At 48.2% G+C, this 26136-nt stretch overlaps 1 protein-coding gene across 1 annotated transcript; it reads left to right on the top strand.

Moving 5' to 3' along the window:
- Positions 1-156: 156 nt before the first annotated feature.
- LOC123878540 (bromodomain and WD repeat-containing protein 1) lies at positions 157-20947 on the top strand. Its single transcript, XM_045925756.1, has 39 exons — positions 157-382; positions 467-525; positions 602-631; positions 749-808; positions 2568-2748; positions 3030-3223; positions 3292-3682; positions 3910-4049; positions 4442-4537; positions 4676-4771; positions 5366-5615; positions 5699-5859; positions 6252-6529; positions 6605-6767; positions 6850-7031; positions 7203-7229; positions 7301-7390; positions 7623-7878; positions 7958-8047; positions 8396-8592; positions 9263-9387; positions 9717-9804; positions 10396-10516; positions 10779-10904; positions 11004-11137; positions 11793-11877; positions 12871-13051; positions 13410-13561; positions 14049-14205; positions 14721-14918; positions 15111-15176; positions 15439-15560; positions 16156-16251; positions 16669-16787; positions 17447-17608; positions 18229-18289; positions 18565-18726; positions 19158-19236; positions 19677-20947. Exons 1-39 carry the CDS (start codon positions 346-348, stop codon positions 19796-19798), a joined length of 5334 nt encoding a protein of 1777 aa, XP_045781712.1. The 5' UTR covers positions 157-345; the 3' UTR covers positions 19799-20947.
- The last annotated feature ends 5189 nt before the right edge of the window (positions 20948-26136 follow it).

Genomic DNA, 26136 nt, shown 5'->3' with positions numbered 1-26136 from the left:
CTGATAAAAAATTGACACATTTTATATTTTTATCATACTCCTTACGTTGTTTCTTCGTTGTTTCATTTCGTTACTAAATAATGTTTTTTTTTTGTTGGTAACCCAGTTAGTTTCGCCAGTTACGCCATCATTGCTATGATAGAGGAACTACGTCGTGAACTGCTTACCGACCGACTAGTCAGGAACTGCTTGACCGTGACAGCAAACGCCATTTTGCTATTATTGCAGGAGGTTGCATTATCTTTCGTCAACAATGTAATGTTCGATGTGAAAATGTTTGATGGATTTTTACAGTGTTTGTGATGTTCGAGGCCGAACTTAGCCTAATATAACGAAACTAGGATTATGGAGGATCCCAACGAGACGGTCGATGTCGTTCCCGGTGAGTCTAGTGTTTAAAAATCGAGCTAGATAAAGTGACTGCTCCGAGTGCGAGGTCGTGTAATGGTAGCTTTCCCGGTTTCAGAACTCTACTTTTTGATAGCGAAATTTCTCTCCGGGGGCCCGTTGAAAGAGACCGCAAAGGTAAAACGATTACAAATATTCGTGAATAATATAATTCAGTCGTCCGAAATGCTAAATGACGTGTTTTGTTTCACAGACTTTGCTAAAAGAATTGGAGAGCGTAGAGGTGAGTGTAAGCTTTTGCTAGTGCCGGGCTTAGAGCTTATTGTTGTTTTGGTCGCGAAGGCACGTGGAGGCGGCTGTCAAACTTGCTGAAAGTTTGAGTGCGGTTCTCGTGTTGCAGGTGCTGCCCCGACGTCTCGACTGGGAGGGACGCGAGCACTCGCAAACTTACCATGAATTGGTGAGTTTGGACAATTTATGCGCGAAATCTCGTGTTTATTTACGTTTTGCGCGTAGATTTGCGATTGGAAAATATTAAATTTTGTCAAAATGCTAAATTTTTTAATTTCGTGTATTGTATAGATATGATCGCGAAAATGTGGTGGAAAATCGTAAAAAAAGCTTTTGTGATGTTTATGTGATTATTTTCGAGATATTCTTGATTTTGCGAAATTTTTGATACATCATCCATTCGATTTCTGTTATCACGTAAGTTAAGACGCCTCTATCCTTTTCTAACTAGAGGCGAAGGTTGCACTTTGTCTCTCTTTAGTATTCGACGGGGCGCATGCTGGCTTCCTATTGGCCGACGGCGCTCGAACCGTCACGAACATTACGTAGAGCGCGGAAAATGGCTGACGTCGAGTGGCGCCAAAGTTTGAAGCGATCGAAGTTTTGTATCGATTTTCCAACTTTTCGGCAAAATAGTTTAAATTTGCGCACAACTCTTTTTGTTATGTATAAACTTTATCGTAATCTCCATATTCGTGATATAATCGGTAGTTTTTTCACATAGTAACATTTAAAAAAAATTCTAGACTTGTTTTTTTTTTTAAATTTTTTTTCATTATAAATATAAAAATAGTAGTGTTAGCTTTTTCGATAGTAGTTATTGTTACAGTTTGTATTCAACTGTTATTTTTGAAGAATTAGTTTGAATTTAAAGAAAATAATATGGTAACGATTGTTAGTTTATTTATTGAAAGCAGTTCAATGAATTAAACAATATTTGACTCATTCAATGTCACACAGTCTATAGCGGGAAAGCCATCTTGAATCGATTTGTATGAATATGGGTGTTGACATTTTTAGCCTGAACAACTATTAAAATATACTTTGAGTTTAGGTTGCAATAGCAATTTGTGCCCTAATCAATTAATATCGCATTTAGGTGATTCAAAAGATTAAAACTCTTGATAAGCCTCTAAGCGTTGTGACTGATATCCTCGCTAATAGAGGATATTATCCTCGAGTTGCGAATAATAAATTATTCCTAAATATTTCATACAGGCAACACATTTCGTTTTGTTGCAGTTAGTAAAATTAAAGCCAAAACTAAGCTTTTATTAGATACTAGTTGATGCCCGTGACATTGTCCAATTTAGTTTTTTTAAAAATTCAGTGCAAAACTCTTTGATTTTCTGGTATAAAAAGTAGCCTATGTCACTCTCGAGATCTTTAGCTATACCCGTACAAAAAACATGGCAATTCGTTGCGACGTGATTGACACACTTTCGCGTTTATAATATATGTATAGTGATGGGTTTTGAACATGAAAAGATATTTGAATTTGAAAACTGCATTAGTGTGCGTGTCAGACCAGCAAGTAGAGTTCCTCACACGCACAACCCTCCACCTCCCATGGCCCCACCAACCTCTCGGTCGTTTGCGTTGAATCGCGGGAGAGCCCCCCCAGTACTTGCTCTGGGCTCATTCTTGACTCCCTTTTTTTTTAAAGAATATTAGCCATGCTAATCATGACTAATACTTTCCCCTCCAATTTAAGCGCTTGTGCCAGGAGTAGATACGACAATAGAGCAACGGGTTGGGTTTGAACCGCCGACGTTACGGAATTGAGTCCGCTCCTCAACTGTTGAGCTATCGAGGCTCTAAGTTGTTTATCTGGTTCCTTGTCCCTGGAGTGTCTCTCCCCTCTCTGGGGCGGATCGTTTCTCAATGTGGAGCAGCCAGTGGGCTCACACGCAGCGTCACTGCCGCAGGAGTCGCAGTACGCGGAGGTGTCGGCGCGGCGGCTGGCGGCGGTGTGCGCGCGCGCGCTGCAGCTGGCGCGCCGCGCGAGCGCCGCGCCGCAGCAGCTCGGCCCGCGCCTGTCGCTGCTGAGCGAGGCGCTGGTGCGCGCCGCGCCGCGCTACGCCTCGCACAAGGAAGACCACGCGCTGGGTGAGACTTCCGGACATCGAGCCTGAATTCCGCCTGCTATTCAGAACCTCTATTTTTCATCTCTCACTTTTGATATTATGTGCGTTGTAAGCAACTAAATATCACTTGCTTCGGTGAAGGAAAACATTGTGAGGGCAGTGTTTTCCATGACGGCGATTGCACGACGGTGTGTGAAGGCTCCCGATCCGCGCTGGGCCAGCGGAGCTCTTCTCATTCGGAGAGGAGAGCTGTGCTCAGTAGTGGGTCAGCGATGGGTCGATGTTGACGGCGTGTTCCCGCAGTGCGGCGCCTGGTGTCGCGCGAGCTGGGCGCGCGGCCGCACGTGGCGCGCGCGCCGTGCCCCTTCCCCCCGCGCCTGCTGCGCGGCGTCACGCTGCAGCGCCGCACGCTGGGCCACCTGTCCGCCGTGTACTGCCTCGCCGTGGAGCGCAGCGGGCGGTTCGTGCTCACCGGCGCCGACGACCTGCTCGTCAAGGTGAGTTCCGCTATGTTGAGCCTGAGCGCTGGTTGTCAGCGTGAGACTGAATCCCGCGTGTGCGGCAGGTGTGGCGCACGGACGGGCGGCTGGCGGCCACGCTGCGCGGCGCGGGCGCGGAGATCACGGACGTGTCGGTGTCGGCGGACGGCGCGCTGCTGGCGGCCGGCTCGGTGGAGCGCCTGGTGCGCGTGTGGTGCCTGGCCACGGGCGCGCCGCGCGCCGTGCTGCACGCGCACCAGGGCACCATCACGTCCGTGGCCTGGGCGCCGGGCTGCGGCGAGGGCGGCGCGCGGCGCCTGGCGTCCACCAGCACGGACGGCTCGGTGGCGTTCTGGACGTGCTCGGCGGACGGGCAGTTCGCGCCGCGCCCCGTGCAGTACGTGGAGCGCCTGCGCCCCGGCGCCTGCCACATGATCTGCGCCGCCTGGTCCGCCGGCGGCGCCTTTCTCGCTGCAGGTATGTGTTCATTTATACTGCATTTAGTACCAAAGATTAACAAAAATTTCAGGAGACTTTCATGTAATAAATAAAATAAAAAATAAAATAACGAAGTCGCGATGCACCGTACCGCTGGTGTCATCTCGTATCGCGGATTGTAGTTAAAGTTGTAATTTTGAGGACGTCCACTGTAGTAGAATGTGTACACTAGTGGTGTAAGCGTGGTAATGTGGGTGTGCGCGCAGGCAGCGCGGACCAGCGCGTGCGCGTGTACGCGTTGCACGGCGCGGCGCCGCGGCGCGTGCTGGAGACGCCGGCGCACAGCGACGCGGTTGACTCGCTGGCGTGGGCGCACCGCGGCCTGCGCTTCGTGTCTGGCAGTAAGGTATGTTATGCTGTTGTCGGACTGCCGACGATATGGTGACAACAATTTATTCTTAGTGTTTGTTTGTCATCTCGAGCAATAAGGTTGTATTCGTCATCCTGGCATGTTCCCGGCACACTACACGTATATATACGACTCGGCCCTTCGGTCTTGTGAAGTAAGTTCACACAGTTGCTCCAATTGTACCAAATCTAGCCAATAAAGTAATAGAGTTTATCTGTGAAGAATTGGTCAGTAGCCTGGGATCGAGACGTGGCAGTTGCGCCTGTGCGCCTCTGTGGTCGTGCCGCGTTGTGAGAGTGAGGGAATAGAATGTCAGCTGTGTTTGCGTACACGCTGGTGAACCATATCTCCTGTGCAGATGTACATATAATCTGTGTGTCGGTGTGCAGGACGGCACGGCGGCGCTGTGGACCCTGTACGCGACGCAGTGGCGCCACACCGTGCTGCGCGTCGCGGGCCAGCAGGACGACAACAAGAAGCTCAAGGTCTGTGCCACACTGCACTGTCTACAACACTACACCACCCTATTTAGACTAGTTAATTTAGTTTTATTTGTTTAAGAAGTTTCACTGTTGCATGTATTTATGCAATGAGTGTAGTATGTGACTCGTGTCGCTCGGCAGGTGACGATGGTGTGCTGGGACTGCAGCGACGAGTTCGTGATGACGGCCGTCTCCGACAGCTCCGTGCGCGTGTGGTGCGCGCGCACCTGCACGCAGGTACCTCATCGCCACATACCTCACTAACTGTTGATTGAGGATCGGTTTCTATATACAATCTATCTGTGATAGTGTCGCTAAGTTATGGACAGAACTTAGCGACATTAATATTGACAAAAATGCTGGATGTGATAAAACCAAAATTAATCTACAAAACTCACTCAACCAAATGGTGCAAGGACCAACATTTTTTGACTACGCTCCCTTTGAAATTTGAAAAGAGATATCAAAATCAAATCCAATCTTTTTTTTTTTAAAGGTTTTGAAAGTTTTAAATGCCTTTATGACAAGATCTGTTGAAACTCAATGCTATAATCTAAACTTTATCCTATCCTATCTTTATATATTTTTTGAAATATTATTATATAAACACTGTTGCACAAAAAATAATTTATTTTTTTATTCTTTTGTTTGTAAAAAATGGAAATATAGGCTTAACTCTGAAAAATGTTTCTCTTTAAATTAAGTCTATTACTAAATAAATTAAAAAAAAAAAAAATTAAAAAAAAATTAATTTTTATTGCGACATGGTCCAAAAAAAAAAGTAAATAGAAAGTCCATTCCCGACTGAGTTGGATTGCGTGGCGCCCGCAGATCCGCGTGCTGAGCGGGCACCGCGACGAGGCGTACGTGCTGGAGGCGCACCCGTGGCTGGCGGGCGTGCTGCTGTCGGCCGGCCACGACGGCCAGCTGTTCCTGTGGCACGTGCGCGAGCCGGAGCCGCTGGCCAGCTTCCACAACCTCATCGAGGGGCAGGGCGAGGGCGCCATCTTCGACGCCAAGTGGGGGCCCGACGGCACCGCCGTGGCCGCCTCCGACTCGCACGGACACCTCATACTCTTGGGTGAGCTTTCCGAAACTGTTGTCGCTGTGAGCCTCTCCCACTCTGCCGTCGACGGTGCTTATATCCCTTGCTCGTGCGCGCAGGCTTGGGCGCGGGCCACCCTCTGCTCGCGCAGCTGCCGACGGAGCTGTTCTTCCACACGGACTACCGGCCGCTGGCGCGCGACGCGCTGGGCGGCGCGCTGGACGAGCAGACCGAGCTGCCGCCGCACCTCATGCCGCCGCCCTTCCTCGTCGATGTCGAGGTGACTATATCCACCTCCAAGTACACAATTATGTCATCCTAGTGAATGAACCGCATGAAACATCCAAACAGTTATAACAATGAACATTACTAAGCAATGAACAATGATGAACTGTGGAGGATTGGGTGTTGGTAATGATAGAAATAAAACGTCTGCTCAAGTGGAGCGCATGTTGTGTAATCGTCGAGAATGAATTAATACAATGTAATGTGCAATATAAGCAGTTTTGGGTCAAGCGGGTGTTACACCGAGCTTACGTTTGGAGACACACCAAGCCTACACTACAGTACTTAGTAGATACTCTACAGATGTAAAAGCACTATTTACCCTAGTTCCTGGCGCCGATCCTATCCAAATACTCGCCCTAGGACTAATGTATTGCGCGCTTGCAGGGCGCGCCGCACCCGCCGTCGTTCCAGCGCCTCGTGCCGGGGCGCGAGGCGCTGCCGCTGGAGCAGCTGGTGCCGCGCACGCGCCTCGACGCCATGATCGAGGCGCTGGCCGCCGAGCCCGCCACGCCGCCCGAGGCGCCGGCCGCGCACGGCGTGTGGCGCGGCGAGGGCGTGCGCCACACGCCCGGCTCGTGGCACGGGCTCGACGTGCCGCTCAGCACGCGCCCCATCGTGCCGCCGCTGGCGCGCGCACTGCGCGAACACATCGACGCCACCAGGTGAGCTGCCGCGCGCGCGCCGCGTAGTCGCCGCCGCACATCGAAGCACACTCACCGGCACGTCTCTGTCCGCAGCGCGGAGCTGAACGCGTGGGAGATGGCGTGGTACCGGCGCGAGATGCGGCGCCGCCCGCTCATGATCAGCACGGCGGTGGGCGAGGGCCCGCGCCGCCGCCCCGGCCGCCGCCCGCGCGCCGCGCCCCGCGCCCGCCCCGCGCCGCCCCGACCCGCGCCCCAAGTGAGTATCATCATCCACAGTGCTGTGCTGTCAGACCAAAGCCTCTGCTGTGTCGTTAACAATATTATGTTTTCTATAACAGATGCGCTTGGAGGACGAAGTAGCGGAAGTGCTAGAGGAAAGCGGGAACGAGACGTCGGACGAGTCCGTGCAGCTGTCTCCCTCTCGCTCGTCCCGCTCGTCACGCTCGTCCCGTTCGTCTCGCTCGTCTCGCTCGTCTAGGTCGTCCCGCTCGAGGCGCTCCAGCGACACGGACTCTGACAGGTGAACAAATAAACGTTCATAGCTTGGGTGTTTTCGCTGAAGCGTTATTTTTGATCAGGAATGAAGAGGATGTTACGTTTGTTTTCTCTTTCTTCCTGAGTACATGAATAAATAATTTGTGTCATACACATTAGTAAACGTTTTAATAAATAAAATGCCCTTCTATTGCAGCTCGCACACCGACGCCAAAAGTAACAGGTGAGTGCAGAGTGACGTTATATCGTATGTATGCGTGTGAGGAGTGTCGCTATAGCGCGGTGTTGTTGCAGCTCGGCATCGTCGCAGTACTCGGACTGGGAGGCGGGCGCCGCACTCGCGCCGCCCGCGCGCGCCCGGCGGCGGCCCGTGCCCATCGCCAGGTACCCCACACAGCGCACCTCACACTCGGCCCTACACCCTCCTCTACAACCAACCCGACACTACACCACACCATACTATCCATAAACCTCGTATATCCGTATCCACCATCCCTCTACAACTACACTCTCTGCACCCACTTGTCTACCCTGCCCTACACCCACACATGCAACACATTACACACTCGTACAACTTCCCTTGTATTACACAAATTAAGCAAACTAAACCTCACAGATACAGTCCGAGCACGGCTACAGCCAAGCGCGCGACGCCCGCCGCCGCCAGCTCGTCCGGCGCCGCGCCCGTCGCGCCGGGCAGCCCGACAGTCGCGTCGAGCAGCGCGGCAGTCGCGTCTAGCAGCGCGGGCGTCGCGCCGGCGGCGGCGGAGCTGCCCGAGGCGTACCGCGTGGGCGAGTGGCTGACGGCCGTGTCGCCGCGCAAGGCGCCCTACCACCCGCAGATGGGCGACCACTGCCTCTACTTCCGCCTGGTGAGTGCGACACCTAGCATCTCTCTACTCAGTCAGTACTCAGTATACCTCTATCGCATTGTTCTGTGTGTCGTCGCAGGGCCACCAGCGCTACTTCGAGGCGGTGGCGGAGAAGGACCTGTACAAGATCCACGCGCGCGACAAGCCCTGGGAGCTGATGCAGCTCTACGTGAGTACATGTCTTACATCTCTTGTACGTTTTCATTGCGCGTTTTTGCCTATAGCATCAATAAAAGATAAAAAATAAGCACATAGTTTGAAAAACTGGTATTAGAATGGTGACTCTCGCCGGAAAAGGCAGCGTTGGCGGGCTCGCCTACCTAGTGGTCAGCTAAAGATACCAATCGCAGGGAGTCCCTGGATGTGTGGAAGTCTGTCCAAGAAACCTGCGCCTAAGAGTGGTTTTACAGTTGATGAGACGACGGCTAAGCTTAAGCCGCAAATGTACAGAGTCAACATTTTACTATTGAGCTAAAGTTAGGCGAATTGTGTACAAGTGATTGTCCGGTCGGTTCAGGAGTGCGAGGCGGTGCAGGTGGTGGGCATCAAGTACGCGATCAAGCCGCCGCGCGTCGTGTGCCTGCGCCTGTCGCGCGCGCGCGACGCCCGCGCCTTCACCGTGCGCTACCACGACATGCCCGACGTCATCGACTTCCTGGTGCTGCGCCACCACTACGACGCGGCGGTCGCGAGGCGCTGGGGCAGCGGCGACCGGTGAGTGCTTGTCGGATGTTCAGCGTTACGGTACCATTTAGCATTCCACTGTCTCTTTAGAATAGAGCAAAAAAATACATTCAAAAAAAATTACCAAAAAAATTTCTTGCATTGTGGTTTGAAGTGACCTTTCCATTGACTAACATTTATCAGATATTACTAGACATACGCCAGTTGGGAGCGTCAATGACGCACGTCTTATGTTGAAGTCGAAGATGTGTTCGCGCTATACAAATTGCTTGATCGTCATGTTGAATTCGTCATGACTATCAAAAGTCAAAACTTATCTAATGAATCATTTGGATAACAATCAAACTGAAAAAAAATTATAACTCATGAGAGATCGCTGTTTGCTGAATGTAACAGAAATGTCTATAAGTTTAATTTAATAAATAAATAAAATAAAATAATTAGACCTTTGTATCCTTCTATACAGTTTATTTTTTCTTTGTACATTGTTTGAGAGTGCGCTGTACCTCTTCTGTAGTTTTTTTTTTAAATAATAACAAACGAGCAGGTGATGTTAAGTGACTACCGCCGCCCATGAACATATTTTGCAGTGCCACAGATACTGCCGATGCGTTGCTGGCCTTTCAGGATTTAGTTGGTCCGCCCTTTGAACAACCCCATGTTGTAATGTAGTGGTGTATGAGTGGTGTGGTGTGCGCAGGTTTCGCTGCATGATCGACGACTCGTGGTGGACGGGGCAGGTGCTGGAGCGCATCACGCCGCCGCAGAGCGCGCCGGCGCTGCCCGACGCCACCCCCGAGCAGGGCTGGGCCAAGGACGCCGCTTGTGAGTACAGAGTCAACTGCTGGACACGCGCCGCCGCCATCCAGCGCCTCCCGCAGACTCGTCTGTTTACCTAGTGGGAGGTTGTCATTTCAGCACATTGGGCCTCAGCGTAAATCAATTCCACAAACTATGTGCTCCACCACATTGACTTATTAGATTTATTCTGGTTGTTTGATGTAAGTCATCATTTCTAGAACAACTCTGATCAGATATTTTTCAAACCAAAGTAACGCGGATATAACTTAATCCTTATTTGAAATGGCCGTCAAACAACAATTATCAATCAATCAAAACGTATAACATATGAAATGCATTTGTTGGGTTGGCAGCAAACTTCCTGTCGCTGCGCGTGCGCTGGGACAACGGGGAGGTGGAGCGCCTGTCGCCCTGGGACCTCGAGCCGCTCGACCCCGAACGGTGAGCTTTGTATCCACGCAAACCCAAACCTACTCTCACCACTCACACTCTAGAAACGTCTTTAAACGTCCATAGTAATGACTTTAAAAACATAAAGTAACTTTACAAAACTACGGGTTATTTTCGATGCTACTTCGATATAGTAGTAATATTGTGCTAAACGATATTTTTTGATTTGTTGGGTTTGATTCTTGTGTAGCTCTGCAAGTAGTTTCGGTTAGGATGCGTTTGGAATCCTTAGAACTTTCGTTTTAAGTTTTTGAAAATAATTGTGCCCATTGTGCCAATTGAGCAATTATCATATTACAACACAATTAATTTTTTAATTAAGTAAAACTTCTTTTGCTTCTTCTTCTTCTTTTAGATATTGATTTGAGAGTAACACGTGTCTTTTTCATATCGGTTGATAAACAGGACAGCTGATTTGGAACCACCATCTTGTATCTGGAAGTTTAAAAGTTCTAAGTAGTTAGTGGCATAGATTAAAGATTCTATTTTACTTAGTACGACTCCTTTTTAAAAGTAATAAATTCTACATTGAAAAAAGACTGGTTGGCTAGAACAAATGTAGAGTTAGTGCGGATGTGGCAGGCTGCCGGCGGAGCCGGGCGGCGCGGTGGCGGTGCTGCCGCACGAGCTGGAGGCGGTGCTGGCGCGCGGGCACGAGTGGCCGCCGCACGCCTGCCGCACCATCGCGCACCACATCTCGCAGGTGAGCGGCAGAGAGGCAGCTAGCTCATTCATTCATATCAAAATGTAACGTGTCTGTATTTTTCTACCGACGATGACGTCACGCAAGTTGTGGTCGCAACGCGCGATCACAAGTTTCAATCGCCACGCGCCAGTGAGCCAATAGACTTGCGAAGAGGATCGATTGTTATATTTGAAAAAAGGAATGATAGTATTGACAGTTAGGCTTCGGGAACGCCCAAGTGGTGGGCTTTGTGTGTGAATGTAAGCTTGGTGGTGCGCAGGTGATGTCGCTGTCGGTGGCGGAGCCGTTCGTGGCGCCGGTGGACCTGCAGCTGTACCCGTCCTACGCGCTGGTGGTGCCCTATCCCGTCGACCTGGCCACCATCCGAGCGCGCTTCGACAACCTGGTGAGTGCCACCCGTCACCGGTCACCTCTCGCCTTACGCCTTACTGCCCAGCCTACTGGCAAATTAAAATGATGTAAATATTATGTTATGGATGGACAGTTCTACCGGCGGCCGGCCGCGGCGCAGTTCGACGCGCGCTACCTCGCCTCCAACGCCGAGCAGTTCAACAAGCCGCACTCGCCCATCGTGCGCCAAGCGCGCCTCGTCACCGACCTGCTACTTCACATCATCAGGTGACACTCCACACGTATACAATAACAACACGTGTGCTCCGGCCCCTACTTGCTCCACCAAAGAGCGTCTAAGTGAAGGGCACATGAGAAAGGCCGAACTCGGACAAGTGAAGGGCAGGGTCGCACTAACGGCAGTCGGCCGATCGACCTGTGGAGAATGTAGCTTATTGCCTTTTGAAGGCTGGATGTACTAACCTTGACGTTGAATCACGAAGCTTCTTCAAAGTAACCCAGCTCGTATACAAGGAACCAAAAGCTTAATTTGCTATAATTCGCCAAACCAACGAAATCTGTATGGTGGTGATTTAGATTTTTCTAAAAGTATGTAGTTTTAAAATTACAGGGGCTCAAAGATTTGTATGTGAATTTATAAGACCGCGTAACTTTGAAACCGAATATTTTAACAGAAATCTGGAAAACCTCAGGCATAGATATTAGTTTCTAGAATATGTCTGCAAAATTTCATGGACTTAATACTCAAATGAAATTGAGCGAGTAGCGTATGGAGCGAGTGACGGATAGACCCCTCTTAATTTTAGATTGACGAAAATGTTATTATTGACTGTTAAAATGTCTTTCTTTATACAAACTTTGTTTAGGGATTGTTGTTGTGTGGTCAATTGCATTAGCATAACGTGAGACTGTGTGGTCGCAGCTCGTGGCGGCAGGTGGACGTGGTGGCCAAGTACCACGAGCTGGCCGCCGCCTACCACTCCTCCGACGACGACGCGCCCGACAAGGTGAGACCACTTTTAAAATTCATTTTTATTGTAGAGCACATCTACCTACCAGTATTTACCTACTGCTCCCGTGGTAGTGCGGGCTGCGGAGGAAGGAGCCTCGCGCTGTGCCTGCTTGATCTACACAGGGTGTATTGCTATATACATTGCTAGCGAAAGCTTAGTGCCATTATTATACCTACTAACCTTCGGGCATTGACCCTGCGGCACTTATTTATGCAACTTTCGTTGACCGTAGCGTTAGTCTGTAACGTGGTGAAGCAGTCGATGGTTCGTCGGCTACTCCGCCACGTACATTGATTAGGATGTTCCCTATGTTTGGGGAACGAGTTTCTGGGAATGAAACGCGGATTTACCATCTAACGTGATTATTTACAAACTTAACCTATTTCGATACAGACTAGTTTTATTTACAAGGGTTGTTTAACACGCGGGTATACCGGCACGGCGATTCGAAATGCTACAGTACGGAACCTATCGCCCTTCTTGCGGTGCGGAACTCTAACGAGCCACGGGACTCTAACCAACGGATGACCGAGGGCGGATGTCGCGCGCGCGAGGGGAGAGACGGCGGAGCTGGTTACGGGGCAACGGGTTGCCGCGTACTCCAACACCTCCAGCGTCTATCCTGTGGTTGCGTCTGTCCGAGTTCCCGCGAGCCGACACAGTGTCCACAGAACGACTGGCTGCAGTCGGCGGCCGCGGGCGTTATATACCCGCCCGCGGGTGTCGGTCGGCGGGAGGGCGGCGCGGTGGCGTCGACGGATCATGCATTCGCTGCGTGGCTGGAATTTTCCATCATATCTCGTCGGTGCGGGTACTTCGTGCTTGCTTCGCTACAAGTCTGATGTTTTATTTGCATATTTAATACATTGCGAACTTGTAAAATACAGGTTTTTTCCCCGCGGTTTTTTGACGTTTTGATGTTTGATAAAAAGTTGCTAAATTGACTCTCTTGGTTTGGTTGCTGAATTAGCTCTCTTGGTTTCGCAGAAGCGCAAGACGAACCGCGGGCGCGCCAACCGGCGCAACAAAGCGCAGCAGAACGGCGTCGCGCCTGCGCAGAGCGACGAGCGCAGCTGGGAGCAGGCTTGCGCGGCGCTGCTGCGCGAGCTGTGCGCCTCGCCCGACGCCGAGCCCTTCCGCCAGCCCGTGTCGCCCCTGCAGGCGCCCGGTGAGTGCCGCGGACTCGCGTTACTGACACTCTGCCCCTCGGAGCAGGGTTCCGTACGTTTCCATCGCGTTCTCGTTTGCGCCGCTCCGTCGAGACGGAAAGATGGCGACGACGCGGCGCGCGACGAGAAGCGAGAAGGGCTTGTGTTTAGACTCCAACCGAGTAACAGTTCGACGACGAATATACTGCTTGATTTAGTAACCACTTTAGAATCTAGCTTAGTAGATCTAGATTTCAGAATTTATCTTAGTATATATGAAAGGCTGAACGGGCCGCTGTCTTGACGCGGCAGTCACTCGGCTGTAGCGCTGGTCCTCAGGCATGAGCTCTGGTGATGTAACGAGGTTGTGTTCCGCAGACTACCAGGCGGTGATCCCGCGGCCCATGGACCTGGGCACGGTGCGGCGGCGGCTGGAGCAGCGGCTGTACTCGCGCGCCGCTGATGTCGCCGCCGACATCAGGCTGGTGTTCGCTAACAGCCGCCTCTACAACACCAACAAGCGGAGTCGGGTATGTTGACTTATGTGTTCCGCAGACTACCAGGCGGTGATCCCGCGGCCCATGGACCTGGGCACGGTGCGGCGGCGGCTGGAGCAGCGGCTGTACTCGCGCGCCGCTGATGTCGCCGCCGACATCAGGCTGGTGTTCGCTAACAGCCGCCTCTACAACACCAACAAGCGGAGTCGGGTATGTTGACTTATGTGTTCCGCAGACTACCAGGCGGTGATCCCGCGGCCCATGGACCTGGGCACGGTGCGGCGGCGGCTGGAGCAGCGGCTGTACTCGCGCGCCGCTGATGTCGCCGCCGACATCAGGCTGGTGTTCGCTAACAGCCGCCTCTACAACACCAACAAGCGGAGTCGGGTATGTTGACTTATGTGTTCCGCAGACTACATGACTTGACGAACCTATCTAGACTACCTCCTCCAATCCTCTTCTAGCGGCCCCGCACCTACGATCGACTTCGTTACGTGACGTTATATGTGGCTTATTGCAGATATACTCCATGACAGTTCGCCTGTCGTCGCTGTTCGAGGCGCTGTGGGCGCGCCTGCCCGAGGCGGCGGGGGCGAAACGAGGCGCGCGGCGAGGCGCGAGGCACCGCACGCGGCGAGGCCGAGGCAGGCCCGCGCGCGAAGTTGACCTCGACCATGGTGAGCGGGGTATCCAAACCTACTGTCTTTGTAGTCCAGTCATACGGTAGTTTTACCTGGAAAGTTTTCCAGGAGTTTTGAAAATTAGTGGTTTTATAGATTTTGACGTGCTCTTTCTGAATTTTTATTTTGCCCCTCTTATCGGTGCCGCTCGCGCTGCCATCTTGAAAAAATGGCGTCCAGAAACGGGGTTTTTTACGATAGTTTGTTTCCGACTCATTTTACTATAAAAATGGTTATGTAAAAATTAAACTAGAGACGATTTCCTACAATTTATGTAGTCACATTTTAAGTTCGGTTCGGTAAGATTTTAAACACAAGAACAACAGAGACCCGATCTGTCTCGCTCATTACTCGCGCGTACTAAACATGGCGCGCAGGCAACGAGCGATAGCGGACGGACGCGCGCTGTGATCAGCTGAGATATGTTCGCGCCATTCAAGAACAAGGTTCTGCGCAGGTACAGCGTCGACATAACTTAATGGTAGTACTGTAGTAGTGGCGTGTGGTTGCAGCGGCGGCCGCGACGTCGGAGCCGCGTGCGGCGCGCGCTCGGCGCGCCGCGTCCGCCAGCTCGGAGGGCGAGCCGCTCGCCGCCACGTCGCGCCGCGTGCACGCGCTGCGCGGCGCCGCGGCGCACGGCGGCGGGCACGCGGCGCCGCGCCGCGCGGACTCGTGGGACAGCGACGTGCCGCTCACGTCGCACAGGAAAGGTAGGCAGTATACATATATATTATATAAAACAACGCCCACATGGATTCCGAAGGGTTCCGTACCATCCTATACAAGGAGCAACACTTTTTAAGTTTTTTTGTGATGTTACCACTGATTCACGGTTTTGAAATTTTTACTAATCCCAAAAATTGCCCAACTCAAATTTTAACTATTTTTGTTCCATGTTTCAGGCAAAGGCGTGGGTAAGAAGAGTAAAAGCGCCGCCTCCGCCTCCTCCAGCAGTCGCGCCCCGCCCGGTCAGTGTGCACAAACACACACACACACACTTGCTCTCACGCACGCGTACACACACCCTCACACACACATGCTCTCACGCACGCGTACACACACACCCACACACACACTCACACGCATACATACATACGCGCACATCCACAGGCATACATTCGTATTTAAAAAAAATTACGAAATTCCATCATGTTTTTTCGGGATAGCAGGGTTGGCCCTGTTTCAAAAATTGTTTTTTTTTTCAATATCGGTCATTTTGTCTGTGTCCAGACTTCCCGAGCACCAGCAACGGGCGCGCGACGCAGTCGGACTCGGACGGGGAGTCCAACCCCGCCCCGCGCGCCGCGCGCACCACCCCCTCCGACGACGCCAGCCTCTACACCAGGATAGAGGTGACGTGCTGCCAGGGGTTGTTACACACGGCGAGAGCAAACAACCTCTTACTGGCTTTTCTCACTAGAATTGTGCTTTCCACACCGGTGCTTTGGTAGGGTCCTGGCACACCACATGATGTAGCTGCTCATTTGGTAGCTAAAATATACAAATAGAAAGATGTGTTATTGAGTGAATTCATCCCTGGCGCAGAATGTCTACAACCGGGAACAACTTGTTTTACTGCACCGGCTAACTCCGAGTTATTACTGAAAATTTCTTGATAAATAACCTTGAAAAAATGACTTTTTGTAGTAAAAATTATTTTAGCGTTGGACATTTTAAGACAGGAAAAAACTTCAAAGTCGGTGACAAGCTAGTTTTATTATCTTTTTAAAATTGTTCCTTAACGCAACATGTTCAATGTTTAATGGGAGTGTCGAGTATGCTTTCAGTGGTCGCAGCACCGTCTAACGGCTCCTGATTTTTTCATACTTTTAAGTTTTTTGTCTCGACTCAATACTCACGACCTCCTCACCTGTAGTCGACCTTCGGCGAGGTAGTGAGTAGAGCGTCGCGGCAGGTGGACAGCGTTGACAGCTGTGTGTGGCGCAGGTGCTGGAGGAGGAGCTGGCGGAGGACGAGGCGGAGCTGGAGTACCGGCCGCCGCCGCGGCACCGCCACCAGCACCGCGCCGCCAAGCCGCACCGGGTGAGTTCCCTCACCTCATGCCATGTAGCTTGCACCGTGTTGGTTGCCTGGAAGAGATCGTTAGGAGCGATAAGGCCGCCAAATTGTACCTATCTGCCTATATTTTGTTTTGTAAGTGTTTTTCTGTATTAATTTTGTGGTGTACAATAAAAGTACATTCATTCAATCACTCATATTGCATGGCACAAGTGCGGTATTGTAACTACATTGCTCAGCTCACAAAGATAGCTCAGTGGATTGCAAAAGTTGAAGTGGCAATGGACAGAGCACAACATACAAGTCCCAAAAACTGAGACACGTGGAGTCCCAAGGTGACCCGGCAGCGTCGAAAGACTTAGGTGACGAGTCTTCGGGAGCCGCTGGATGGCGGCGGCGGCGCGGGCTTGACAACATACTGAGTTGTTTGTGTGCTCGCAGCGGCGGCGGCGGCGCGGGGCGGCGCGGGACAAGGACAGAGGGTCGGGCGAGCGACGCGCGCGCAAGCGGCGGCGCCTGCGCAGCTCCGCCAGCAGCGGCGGCGCGCCCACGCTCAAGAGGTACCGCACTCGCACTCGCCTCGCCGCGATAGCGCCGCGGGCAATGCACAGACATACATACTTAAATATAATTATTTCAGTGTTTTTTTGTATCACGTTTTTAAAACGAACTAAAAACATAAAATATTTAGAATAACTTTTAGAATACTTGTAAGATTTACAACGGAACGTTTTTTCGAAGAAACGAAAACTTTTAAGCCTTTAGCTCATCGGGAAGTTGGCAAACTTTGTACCTTTAGTGAAATTATTAGTTTTCTTTAGTTATTTCATGAGTGATTTTTCACGAAAAGTGATTTCAATTTTCGCACATAAATCGTTTGTTCTATTAATTAATTTAGATGTTTTTACCTTTCTAACACGCACTGGTGCGAATGTTCTCGCTCGCACATTTTTTAGCGTCTCGTGAGCATGATCTAGTAATAATAAAAATTTTTTTTGTCAGCCCTAACTCAGACTACGGTCTATTTGGGCTGCAAAACTTCAAGCACCAGTCTCAGTTTTTATCTAGTGCTTTGGTCTACAACATGTGGTGTAAAATGTTCTTTTATAATTAAGTCTTAGTGAAATAAATAAAAATAAACCAATCCACTTTGCATGTACACAATTTTTTGGTTCTTCGAGCCGGATAATAACCGCTGTTGTATATTGGTGGGTGTCAGGGTGCGCGAGCGGTTCTCGGAGGGCAGCTGGTCGTCGTCCAGCTCGGAGTCGGGCTCGGGCTGGGGCTCGGGCTCGGCGCGGCGGCGCTACGAGTCGGACCGCTCCTACAAGCCCGCCACCAACTACTCCACCGACGACGACCAGCCGCTGCTGGCGTACAGGTACAGGAAAGCCTCATATTCCTCAAGTAGGTATAATATAGATGTGATTGAAGTTAGCATGGTTAGTTACAAGACATGAGTCCTTTGCAGGTAACAGCCTCCCCCAGCCGCTTCCACTTCTCCCTCTCCGCCCAGATTCGAGCAGCCCTGCACAGCAGCTGGCGTCACCTCGTCAGCGCACCGCTTCAACGGCATTCCGACATCCCTCTTGCCTTTCGGTCCTTTGCATTGTGTTTTAGCGCCAATCGCAACACGTGCGGTCGCGTCTGGTCTATGACCCTTAGTGTGAGAGCCTGCTTTAGTGCATCAAGTACTTAAGTTTTTGTCTAACACTGTCGCTTGTTATTGTGTATTTTCCTTTTTCTTTCTTCCTGAGTATCTTTTCAGCATTTAGACGCAGCCGGCTGCTATACGTTAATTTTATTTAATATATATTTCTTATTGTGTATAAATTCAAAGCCGCTGCTCTTTGGATTGTGCTAATTTTGTGTTTCAAATAAAACATTCGTAACCGCCACGTTCGAAGTCAAACGAAATGCTTGCGGGATTACATAAACTATGTAGGGATTAAAAGTTGCAGTAGTATGCAGCAGTAACATAATGTACCCTTGTGTTGGCAGACAACGCGCGGGCTCGGAGGAGGGCGCGGGGCCCTCGCGCGCGGCGCGCGGCGCGCATCGGGTGAGTACCCACACTGCACTACACCTGCACTGACGTGGATACCTCACAGTCAGTTAACTGCCGAATCTTGCTAACGCATAACTGAGGTTATACCCACAGATACGGTAGTCTCTTCTATTTTCAATATATCATTATTTTAAATTAATTATTATAACTATAACTGAAATGTAGACAAAAGTAGTTACTGTTGTGGGGGAGAGGGCCCCGGGGATGTTACTGACTGACTCCTGATGGCGCGTCAGACGGTGGTCTGTATGAGTGTTGCGTGGTCGCAGAGCGCGGGCGTGTCGCTGCGCCGGCGCGGCAGTCCGCGGCGCTACAACGAGGACAGCGAGGAGGACTCGGTGGCCGCCATCAGCAAGCGCGGCCCGCACCACCAGCAGCTGCAGCTGCAGCAGCACCAGCGCGCCATGATGCGCCACCGCCACCACGCGCAGGTACCCCTACCCACTGTACATGCTGTCGAGTTCACCTAAAATATACTCAAACTTGGCGTTTACTACATTTATTCAAGGCTTTCGGCTGTGTTGATCGTGAATCGTTACAAAATTGCACCATTACGGAATAACGGGTATAACATTAAATTTACAATTGGGTTATTACTTAAGACTTTAAAAAGTAAACCGGAATGGAATTTTGGAATTCGTTTGAATTAGTTGTGAAAATTGGGGTCCCACGAGGTCCTATTTTGGGACCTTTTTTGTTCCACATTTACATTAATGACATTCCTTACCTCACTATGGATAGTACACTACATAAAAGCTGAGGCTGATGTTGGTAATTACAGCCCGAGTACAGAGTCGTGATAATATTGATTTATGATTGTAAGATTAGTAAGCACCGCAATAAGTCAACGCTCGTGTTGCAGGGCGCGGCGCACGTGGAGGCGCGCGCGGCGCGCGTGCCCGACACCGACCACAACTACTTCAACGGCCACGCGTTGCACGGTACGTTCACTCTCATACCCTCACCGCCTGCGTGCCTGCTGCCTGTGTACTTCCACCGCCCGGTGTGCCAGATCCTTTTTTCCACGCACATGCAAACTGTGGAATCGGCTCCCGTCGGCGGTGTTCCCACTAGATTACAACATGGGGTTACTCAAAGGGCGAACCAACAAATTCCTGAAAAGCCGGCAACGCATCGGCGGTTCCCCTGGTGCTGCAAATGTTCATGGGCGGCGGTAATCACTTAACATCAGGTGACCCACCTGCTCGTTTGCTCGCTATTTTTTCTTCAATAAAAAAAAAATACTGCGCGCTGCGAGACAGGGCCGGCCGTTACAGATCCATTTTCCAATCAGATACGTTGAACACAGTTATTTTGGTTGTCATTTTCAAAGCCTTTAGGGGTGTCGCTGTTTAGTAATGGTGTGTAACTTGTGTGACAGGCGCTCCCAACGGCGCGGGCGGCGCGTCGTCGGGCTCCGGGGGCTCCGGGCCCGTGTCCATCTCGTCGCGCGGCCGCGTGCGCAAGCTCACCGCGAAGGCGCGCGGCCTGCTGCGCCCCTGACGCGAGCCCTAGGCCTCCCAGACCTCTGTCGGCGCGGCGCCGACCCTCGTCGGTCTGCGGGACCCTACACGTGCAATACACAGGCGAGGGTAGCGTGAGAGCAGTGGAGCACTCCCCAGCGCGGGGATAGTAGGCGTATTCGTACCTAATTCAATACCGATGGGAACTCGCAGGAAATCCTGCGAGCGCGGGAACAAGGACAACGCGTGTAGTCCCCTTGTCCCCGTTAGCCGCGCCCCCGTTAACGGGGACAGCGGGAATAGAACAAAATTATTAAAAACTCGTCCCGTTGTCCCCGCTCTCTGTCCTCGCTTAACGTACTTGTACACTGCAACAGTTGCACGCGCGGTCGCAGCGAGCAAATTTCGACTTTACGATGGCAGAATAAAATCGCTTTGTTCTAAATCTAAACCATACATTTTGTACCACCGATTTTTATTTTACAAGGTTTTGACTGCAGTCGCTAATTGTAAATTTGTTTCTAAAAACTATAAAATCTGGATCGTAGGTAAAATGAACATACAATCCGAATTTATGATCTTTGTCTACTAACAGATTATATACATAAATTATAAATCGGCCAATTCATATAAATCACTCATGACATAAACTAAACTATATGACAGAAAAATGTAATTAAACGTTACATTTTGTCCAATTTAGTGTAAGTAATAAAATTGTGTATAATTTGTATATAATTGTTGTATAATACAATGATGTACTTACGCACAGTGTTCTGTATAATATTTAATGTACGTATAAATTAGAATAAGTTGAAACAGTTGTAGTTTTTATATGGAAATTAGAGATGGTCGTTTTTGTAAAAACGTTTTTGAACAACGATGCGAGTATACGATGCCGGCATCCGATGCCAATATATCGAAAAACGGATGCCCGCAACGAATCGAATAATACGATCTGTGCGAACGAGATAGTTGACCACGCAACGGAAAGCGGGCGGCGCATCGGCACTACTCGGCAGTCGGCACGCCTGACGCCACTGCTACATATATATTACATTACTAGATGCGACATCTTTAATGTGGAAAGACTAGGTTTACCTATCTACTCTATCCACCTCATACAACAGCATCTATTACGTAACTTTCATATAATTTTATGACAGATTATTTTTCAGTATGTAGGTACTGTGTATAGGTACCTAAGTAGATCACAAGGGCGATCGATGGGATAGGGAGTGTATAAAATATGACTGAAGTAAGTACTTATCTTTTTCTATCCTCAAGTTATTCTTGCAGGATGGATAAAATTTACCTATTTACTTATTTTTTTAAACTCCACTCGCGCATTGATGTAGGTACTTACTATATTGCGCTCAAGACTCTTCTTGTGAACGCAACATCTATGGTGTAGAAAGAGCACCACTTGTTTAAGTTTGTAGTTTTGATTTTGTCATCTCATTACGCGTGAAGTTCAGATGAGAGTAACAGTTATTACACCTACGAGGAGGTTCGCAATTTTCTCTGCTATTTTGTTTCTTTTGTAATCGATCATGCCAAGACGGGAAGCAAACCCGTATTGGGACCATTTTGATAGAAAAGACGATATTATCGGGATTTGTAAATATTGTAGTCAGTGTATTAGTTATAAATCTACGACGGGTAACTTAAGGTCTCATTTAAAAAAAAAGCACCCACATATTCTGGCAAATGATATTTCCGTAAATCCATCAGTACCGCCTCCACAACAAATGCTACCTCAAGCTCCACAGCCACAGGAAACCGCTACAACAGAAGCAATAGCGGACTTCCCTACTACAACTTCAACGAATGCGACCGCAGAGCTGCCATCATCTTCAACTTCCGGTACACGCACTGTTCCTACTGTGGTTCTTGCTAGACAACGCCGACAAAGGACAATAAATTCCTATATACCTAAGCCCATAACACAAGAGATGAAAAAAAAAATTGACAGAGATTTGCTCGATCTGTTTATCGACGACATGCAGCCGTTTAGTATCGTGAATGATAAAGGATTCCAAAAGTTATTATCATGGATTCCTGGTTACATACCGCCATCCAGAAAGACGATATCGAACTCTTTAATACCGGCATTACATGAAAGAACATCTAATGAATGTCGAGAAATATTAAATACAGAAGCGGAAACTGTATGTATAACAACTGACTGTTGGACCTCTAATAATAATGATAGTTTCATTGCAGTAACTGCCCACTACATTTCGCCAAAGTTTAAATTTAAGTCCATCTTATTAGAATGTAAAGGATGTCCCGGCAGTCACACAAGTGAACTCCTTGCACAGCAAATTAAAGGCATTATACTAGAATGGAACCTACTAAACAAAGTAAATTTCGCAGTGTCTGATAATGCACACAATGTTTGCAATGCAATAACAACACAATTAAATTGGAAACATTATGGCTGTTTCGCACACTCTCTTAATTTGATCGTCAAAGAAGCCATCATACCAATCCAAGTCACGATCGAAAAAGTAAAAAAAATTGTCGCACATTTTAAACGTAGCACCCAAGCCACCGAGAAACTGATGAAGTACCAAAGCAACCACTTGGGAATGGAACAGCCAAAAAAACTGGTCATGGAAGTAGCCACAAGGTGGAACTCGACTTACCTCATGGTAAAAAGATTTATTGAGCTCAGTGAGGCAGTCAAAGCCACTACAGCAGTGATAAATAGAGAGTGGCCAATCGTGACGGAAGAAGAGTGGACAAACCTTGAGTTGTTGGTAAGTGTTTTAGCACCATTTGAAGAAATTACTTCCACTTTGAGTGGTCAGATCTATGTCACTGGGGGGCTAGCAATAGTTTTGAGTAATAGCCTTCAAGATATTTGCCAAGAAATGTTACAAAACAGACGCTATATAGACGCTGAGGTGATACAAAATGTTTTATTAAAATTGAAAAGAGGCCTCGATACGCGGTTCCAGAATATTGAACAGAGCAAGTCTCTAGCCTTGTGCACGCTGTTGGACCCTCGCTTTAAGTTAGAGATGTTTAAATCTGATACCAACAAAAATGCCATTAAAGAATATTGCCACGAGTTAATGGCAGGCATTTTGTCAAGACAGGTCCAAATCCCTACTACAATACAAGTAGCCCCTAATGCAACTGTTTCTGGATCGAGTGTATGGAATAAAGTAGACAGTCAGTTAAGCAAGACTAGAGTGCCAGGGACGCCATTATCCAAAGCAATCAGGGAGATGCGGTTGTACATGGAAGACGAAATTTTGCCCCGGCAAGCCGTTGACGGAAAGTGGAACGATCCCACCGAATGGTGGTTTCGTCATTCCAAAATATATCCAACGTTGGCAGAAATATACCGTTCCAGGTGCAATATTGTGATAACTTCTGTGCCATGCGAACGGATATTCTCCAAAGCCGGGTATATTTTGAATGAACGCAGAACTCGTCTCTCAAGTTCTAAATTAGAAAAATTGGTTTTTCTCAATATGAACTCCAATTTTGTTAAAAATAAAGACTAATATTAACTACCTTTTGTTTCTTTTTTAACCTTCACACTTTTATCCCAAATAAATATTATAATTATTGCGAAAGTGAGTTTGTTTGTTACAATTTCACGGTCAAATCACTGCATTACGCACAGCTTAGGATACATTGTAAATAATGAAATTTGGTACGATCATAGAAGCGTGTAGAAGGACATTGGCAATATTTAGTTTAGGCGTCTCGTAGCTGTTAAAGATATTTAAGAGTAGAAGTAGTTTCGTTTAGTTAAGTTTAGGCAAAAAATGTTATCATTACTGCATCGTTACTAACGATTCGTTACCGAGTACCTATCTTTGGCAGACTTCATCCGGCACCTAATTTTGGCAAATTCCATAGTCGAATCGATGCTAAAAAAAACGATGCCGGCATCGGATGCGGCTTACTTAATAACGATCCGCATCGATGACAAAATTCAACGAAAACGCCCATCTCTAATGGAAATGGTATTGCCAGTTTCTACCCGGCTATACTTTATGCTGATTTAAACTGAAGTATGATATTTTTTTTTTCATAAATACTCGAAAATAAGTTGAATATTTTATTTATTAGTAAATTGTTGATGCCAGTTGTGTAGGGCTGGATGCAATATATAAATGTTGCAGTACAATGCACGCCTCCAAAACTCGAGCGGATTTCTCAACTCTCATACTATCACAGTTTTACGATGACATCATCATGTCAGCGTGAATAAAACTCGTGGTATAGGCGAAGACATTTATTAGATAAATTTCAAGTTGATATACGTTTCATTGCACACCTGTTTAATAGCTTGTTGTAATTTAAATCAGCGCCATCTAGTTCGCATAAATGTAGATTTTTCGGTCACGATTGGACATACCGCCCACCATGGACAGAATGTCCATCATTCCGCCCACCATGATCCAACTTCGACAAAAAAAATGGACTGTATGGTTGAAGAAAACCTAAAGGGAGTTAAGGTGTAAAAATCATGGTGGGTGAATTGACGTGATTTAAATTTATTAAGATTATAAAATACAAGTTTACAAAATTGTGGCGTAGTTAACATTTTGACAATTATACAAGATATACAAATCATTGAAGATTAAATTTCGCAAGCTGAATAAGATCATATGATCATGCACATGGTAAAAGAACTAAATAAATAATTAATTACAAATCAATTTTTTGTTATGATTACAAGATACTCAACCAATATAAAGACCTTAGCTAGACAAAGGTGAATTGGTGACTAAAAAATAACATCAGCTAGATAAACGTTATTAAATTACTGATAACAGCAACAAAAAAAAATGTTAAAAAATACATGCTTCAAACAATTATGATAACTAAACCTTTAAGTATCCACTGGTAGTACACATAGTTTGGCAACAGGTCGTTTGATTATGACACCTCGGCACTTCAGACTAACAACTCGCGTGATGTTGTCCAAACCCGTGTGTTTTGCTGTAACAATACCCAGCAACCATCTAGCTGGAGGAAGATCGTCCTCCTTTACTAATACTATTTCACCAACATTTGGTTCCGGACTCTTGCTTGCCCATTTGTAGCGGTGCAAGAATTGATTTAAATATTCCTGTGACCATCTACGCCAGAATTCTTGTAACATTTTTTGTGTCAGTTGCCAACGTTTAAGACATGAAATGTTCGAACTTTCATAATTAGGTTCTGGTACGAGCATCACAGGTTCACCTATTAAGAAATGTCCAGGAGTTAACGGAATCGGATCCTGGGAATTATTACTAATTTGCGATAGTGGCCTAGAATTAAGACATGCTTCAATTTGGCATAATAAAGTGGTTATTTCCTCAAAGGTAAGTGTGTGGCTGCCAATTACCCGACGAAGGTGATGTTTTGTGGATTTTATCCCTGCTTCCCAAAGTCCACCGAAGTGTGGAGTATGGGGCGGAATAAAGTGCCATGTCGTTCCGTTGTTTGCTAAACATTCAGCAATTTCTTTGGTCAAATTTTCTCTTTCTTGAGTAAACAAATTCTTTAACTCTCGTGAGGCACCCACAAAATTGGTTCCATTATCACTAAATAAATCAGAGCAATGTCCACGGCGGGATACAAAGCGCTTAAAAGCTGCAAGAAAACCCTGTGCTGTAAGATCACTTACAGCTTCCAAGTGTATAGCTCGCGTAGCCATACACACGAACAAACATATATATCCCTTGTAGGATCGATGACCTCTCCCCTTTGAAGTTCTGATTTGGATGGGTCCGGCGTAGTCTACACCACTTTGGTAAAATGGTCGAATAGGTGTCACACGAGCTGGTGGCAACTGCCCCATAAGTTGGTCTCTTGTGCGTGCTGCATGGCGCACGCATATCACACATTTGTGAACGAATACCTTTACGCGGTTTTTTGCATCTATTACCCAGTACTTAGATCGCAGATAATTGATCATTAATTGAGGTCCACCGTGTAAAGTTCTTTCGTGAGCTTCAGCTATGACAAGATCTGTGAAATGCGATTTTGCTGGCAGAATCATGGGGTGTTTCGTGTCTTTAGCAACATTGGCCCTTTCTAGACGACCACCTACTCGCAAAATATCAGCAGCATCTAAGAACGGGTTCAATGGGGTGAGTTTACTCTTCCTATTTACGGTTCCATGTTGTTTAAGATCCTTTAAGTCTTGTACAAAATTATCGTTCTGACATTTCTTTACACAAATGTGTAGCGCTTCATTTAGCTCTTCACTCGTTAACCACGACGGAGTCTCGTCTATCTTTGATTTTCTCGACCTTGCTAAAAATCTTCTACAATAAGCTAAGACTCGGATGAGTTTTCGCAATGTAGAAAACTTGTTCCATAACTCGAATTGGTTTGTCTCTCTCAAGTGGCAAACCT

The sequence above is a fragment of the Maniola jurtina genome, chromosome 26, assembly GCF_905333055.1.
Source record: "Maniola jurtina chromosome 26, ilManJurt1.1, whole genome shotgun sequence".
NCBI lineage: Eukaryota > Metazoa > Arthropoda > Insecta > Lepidoptera > Nymphalidae > Maniola > Maniola jurtina.
This window is presented reverse-complemented; position numbering and strand designations above follow the sequence as displayed.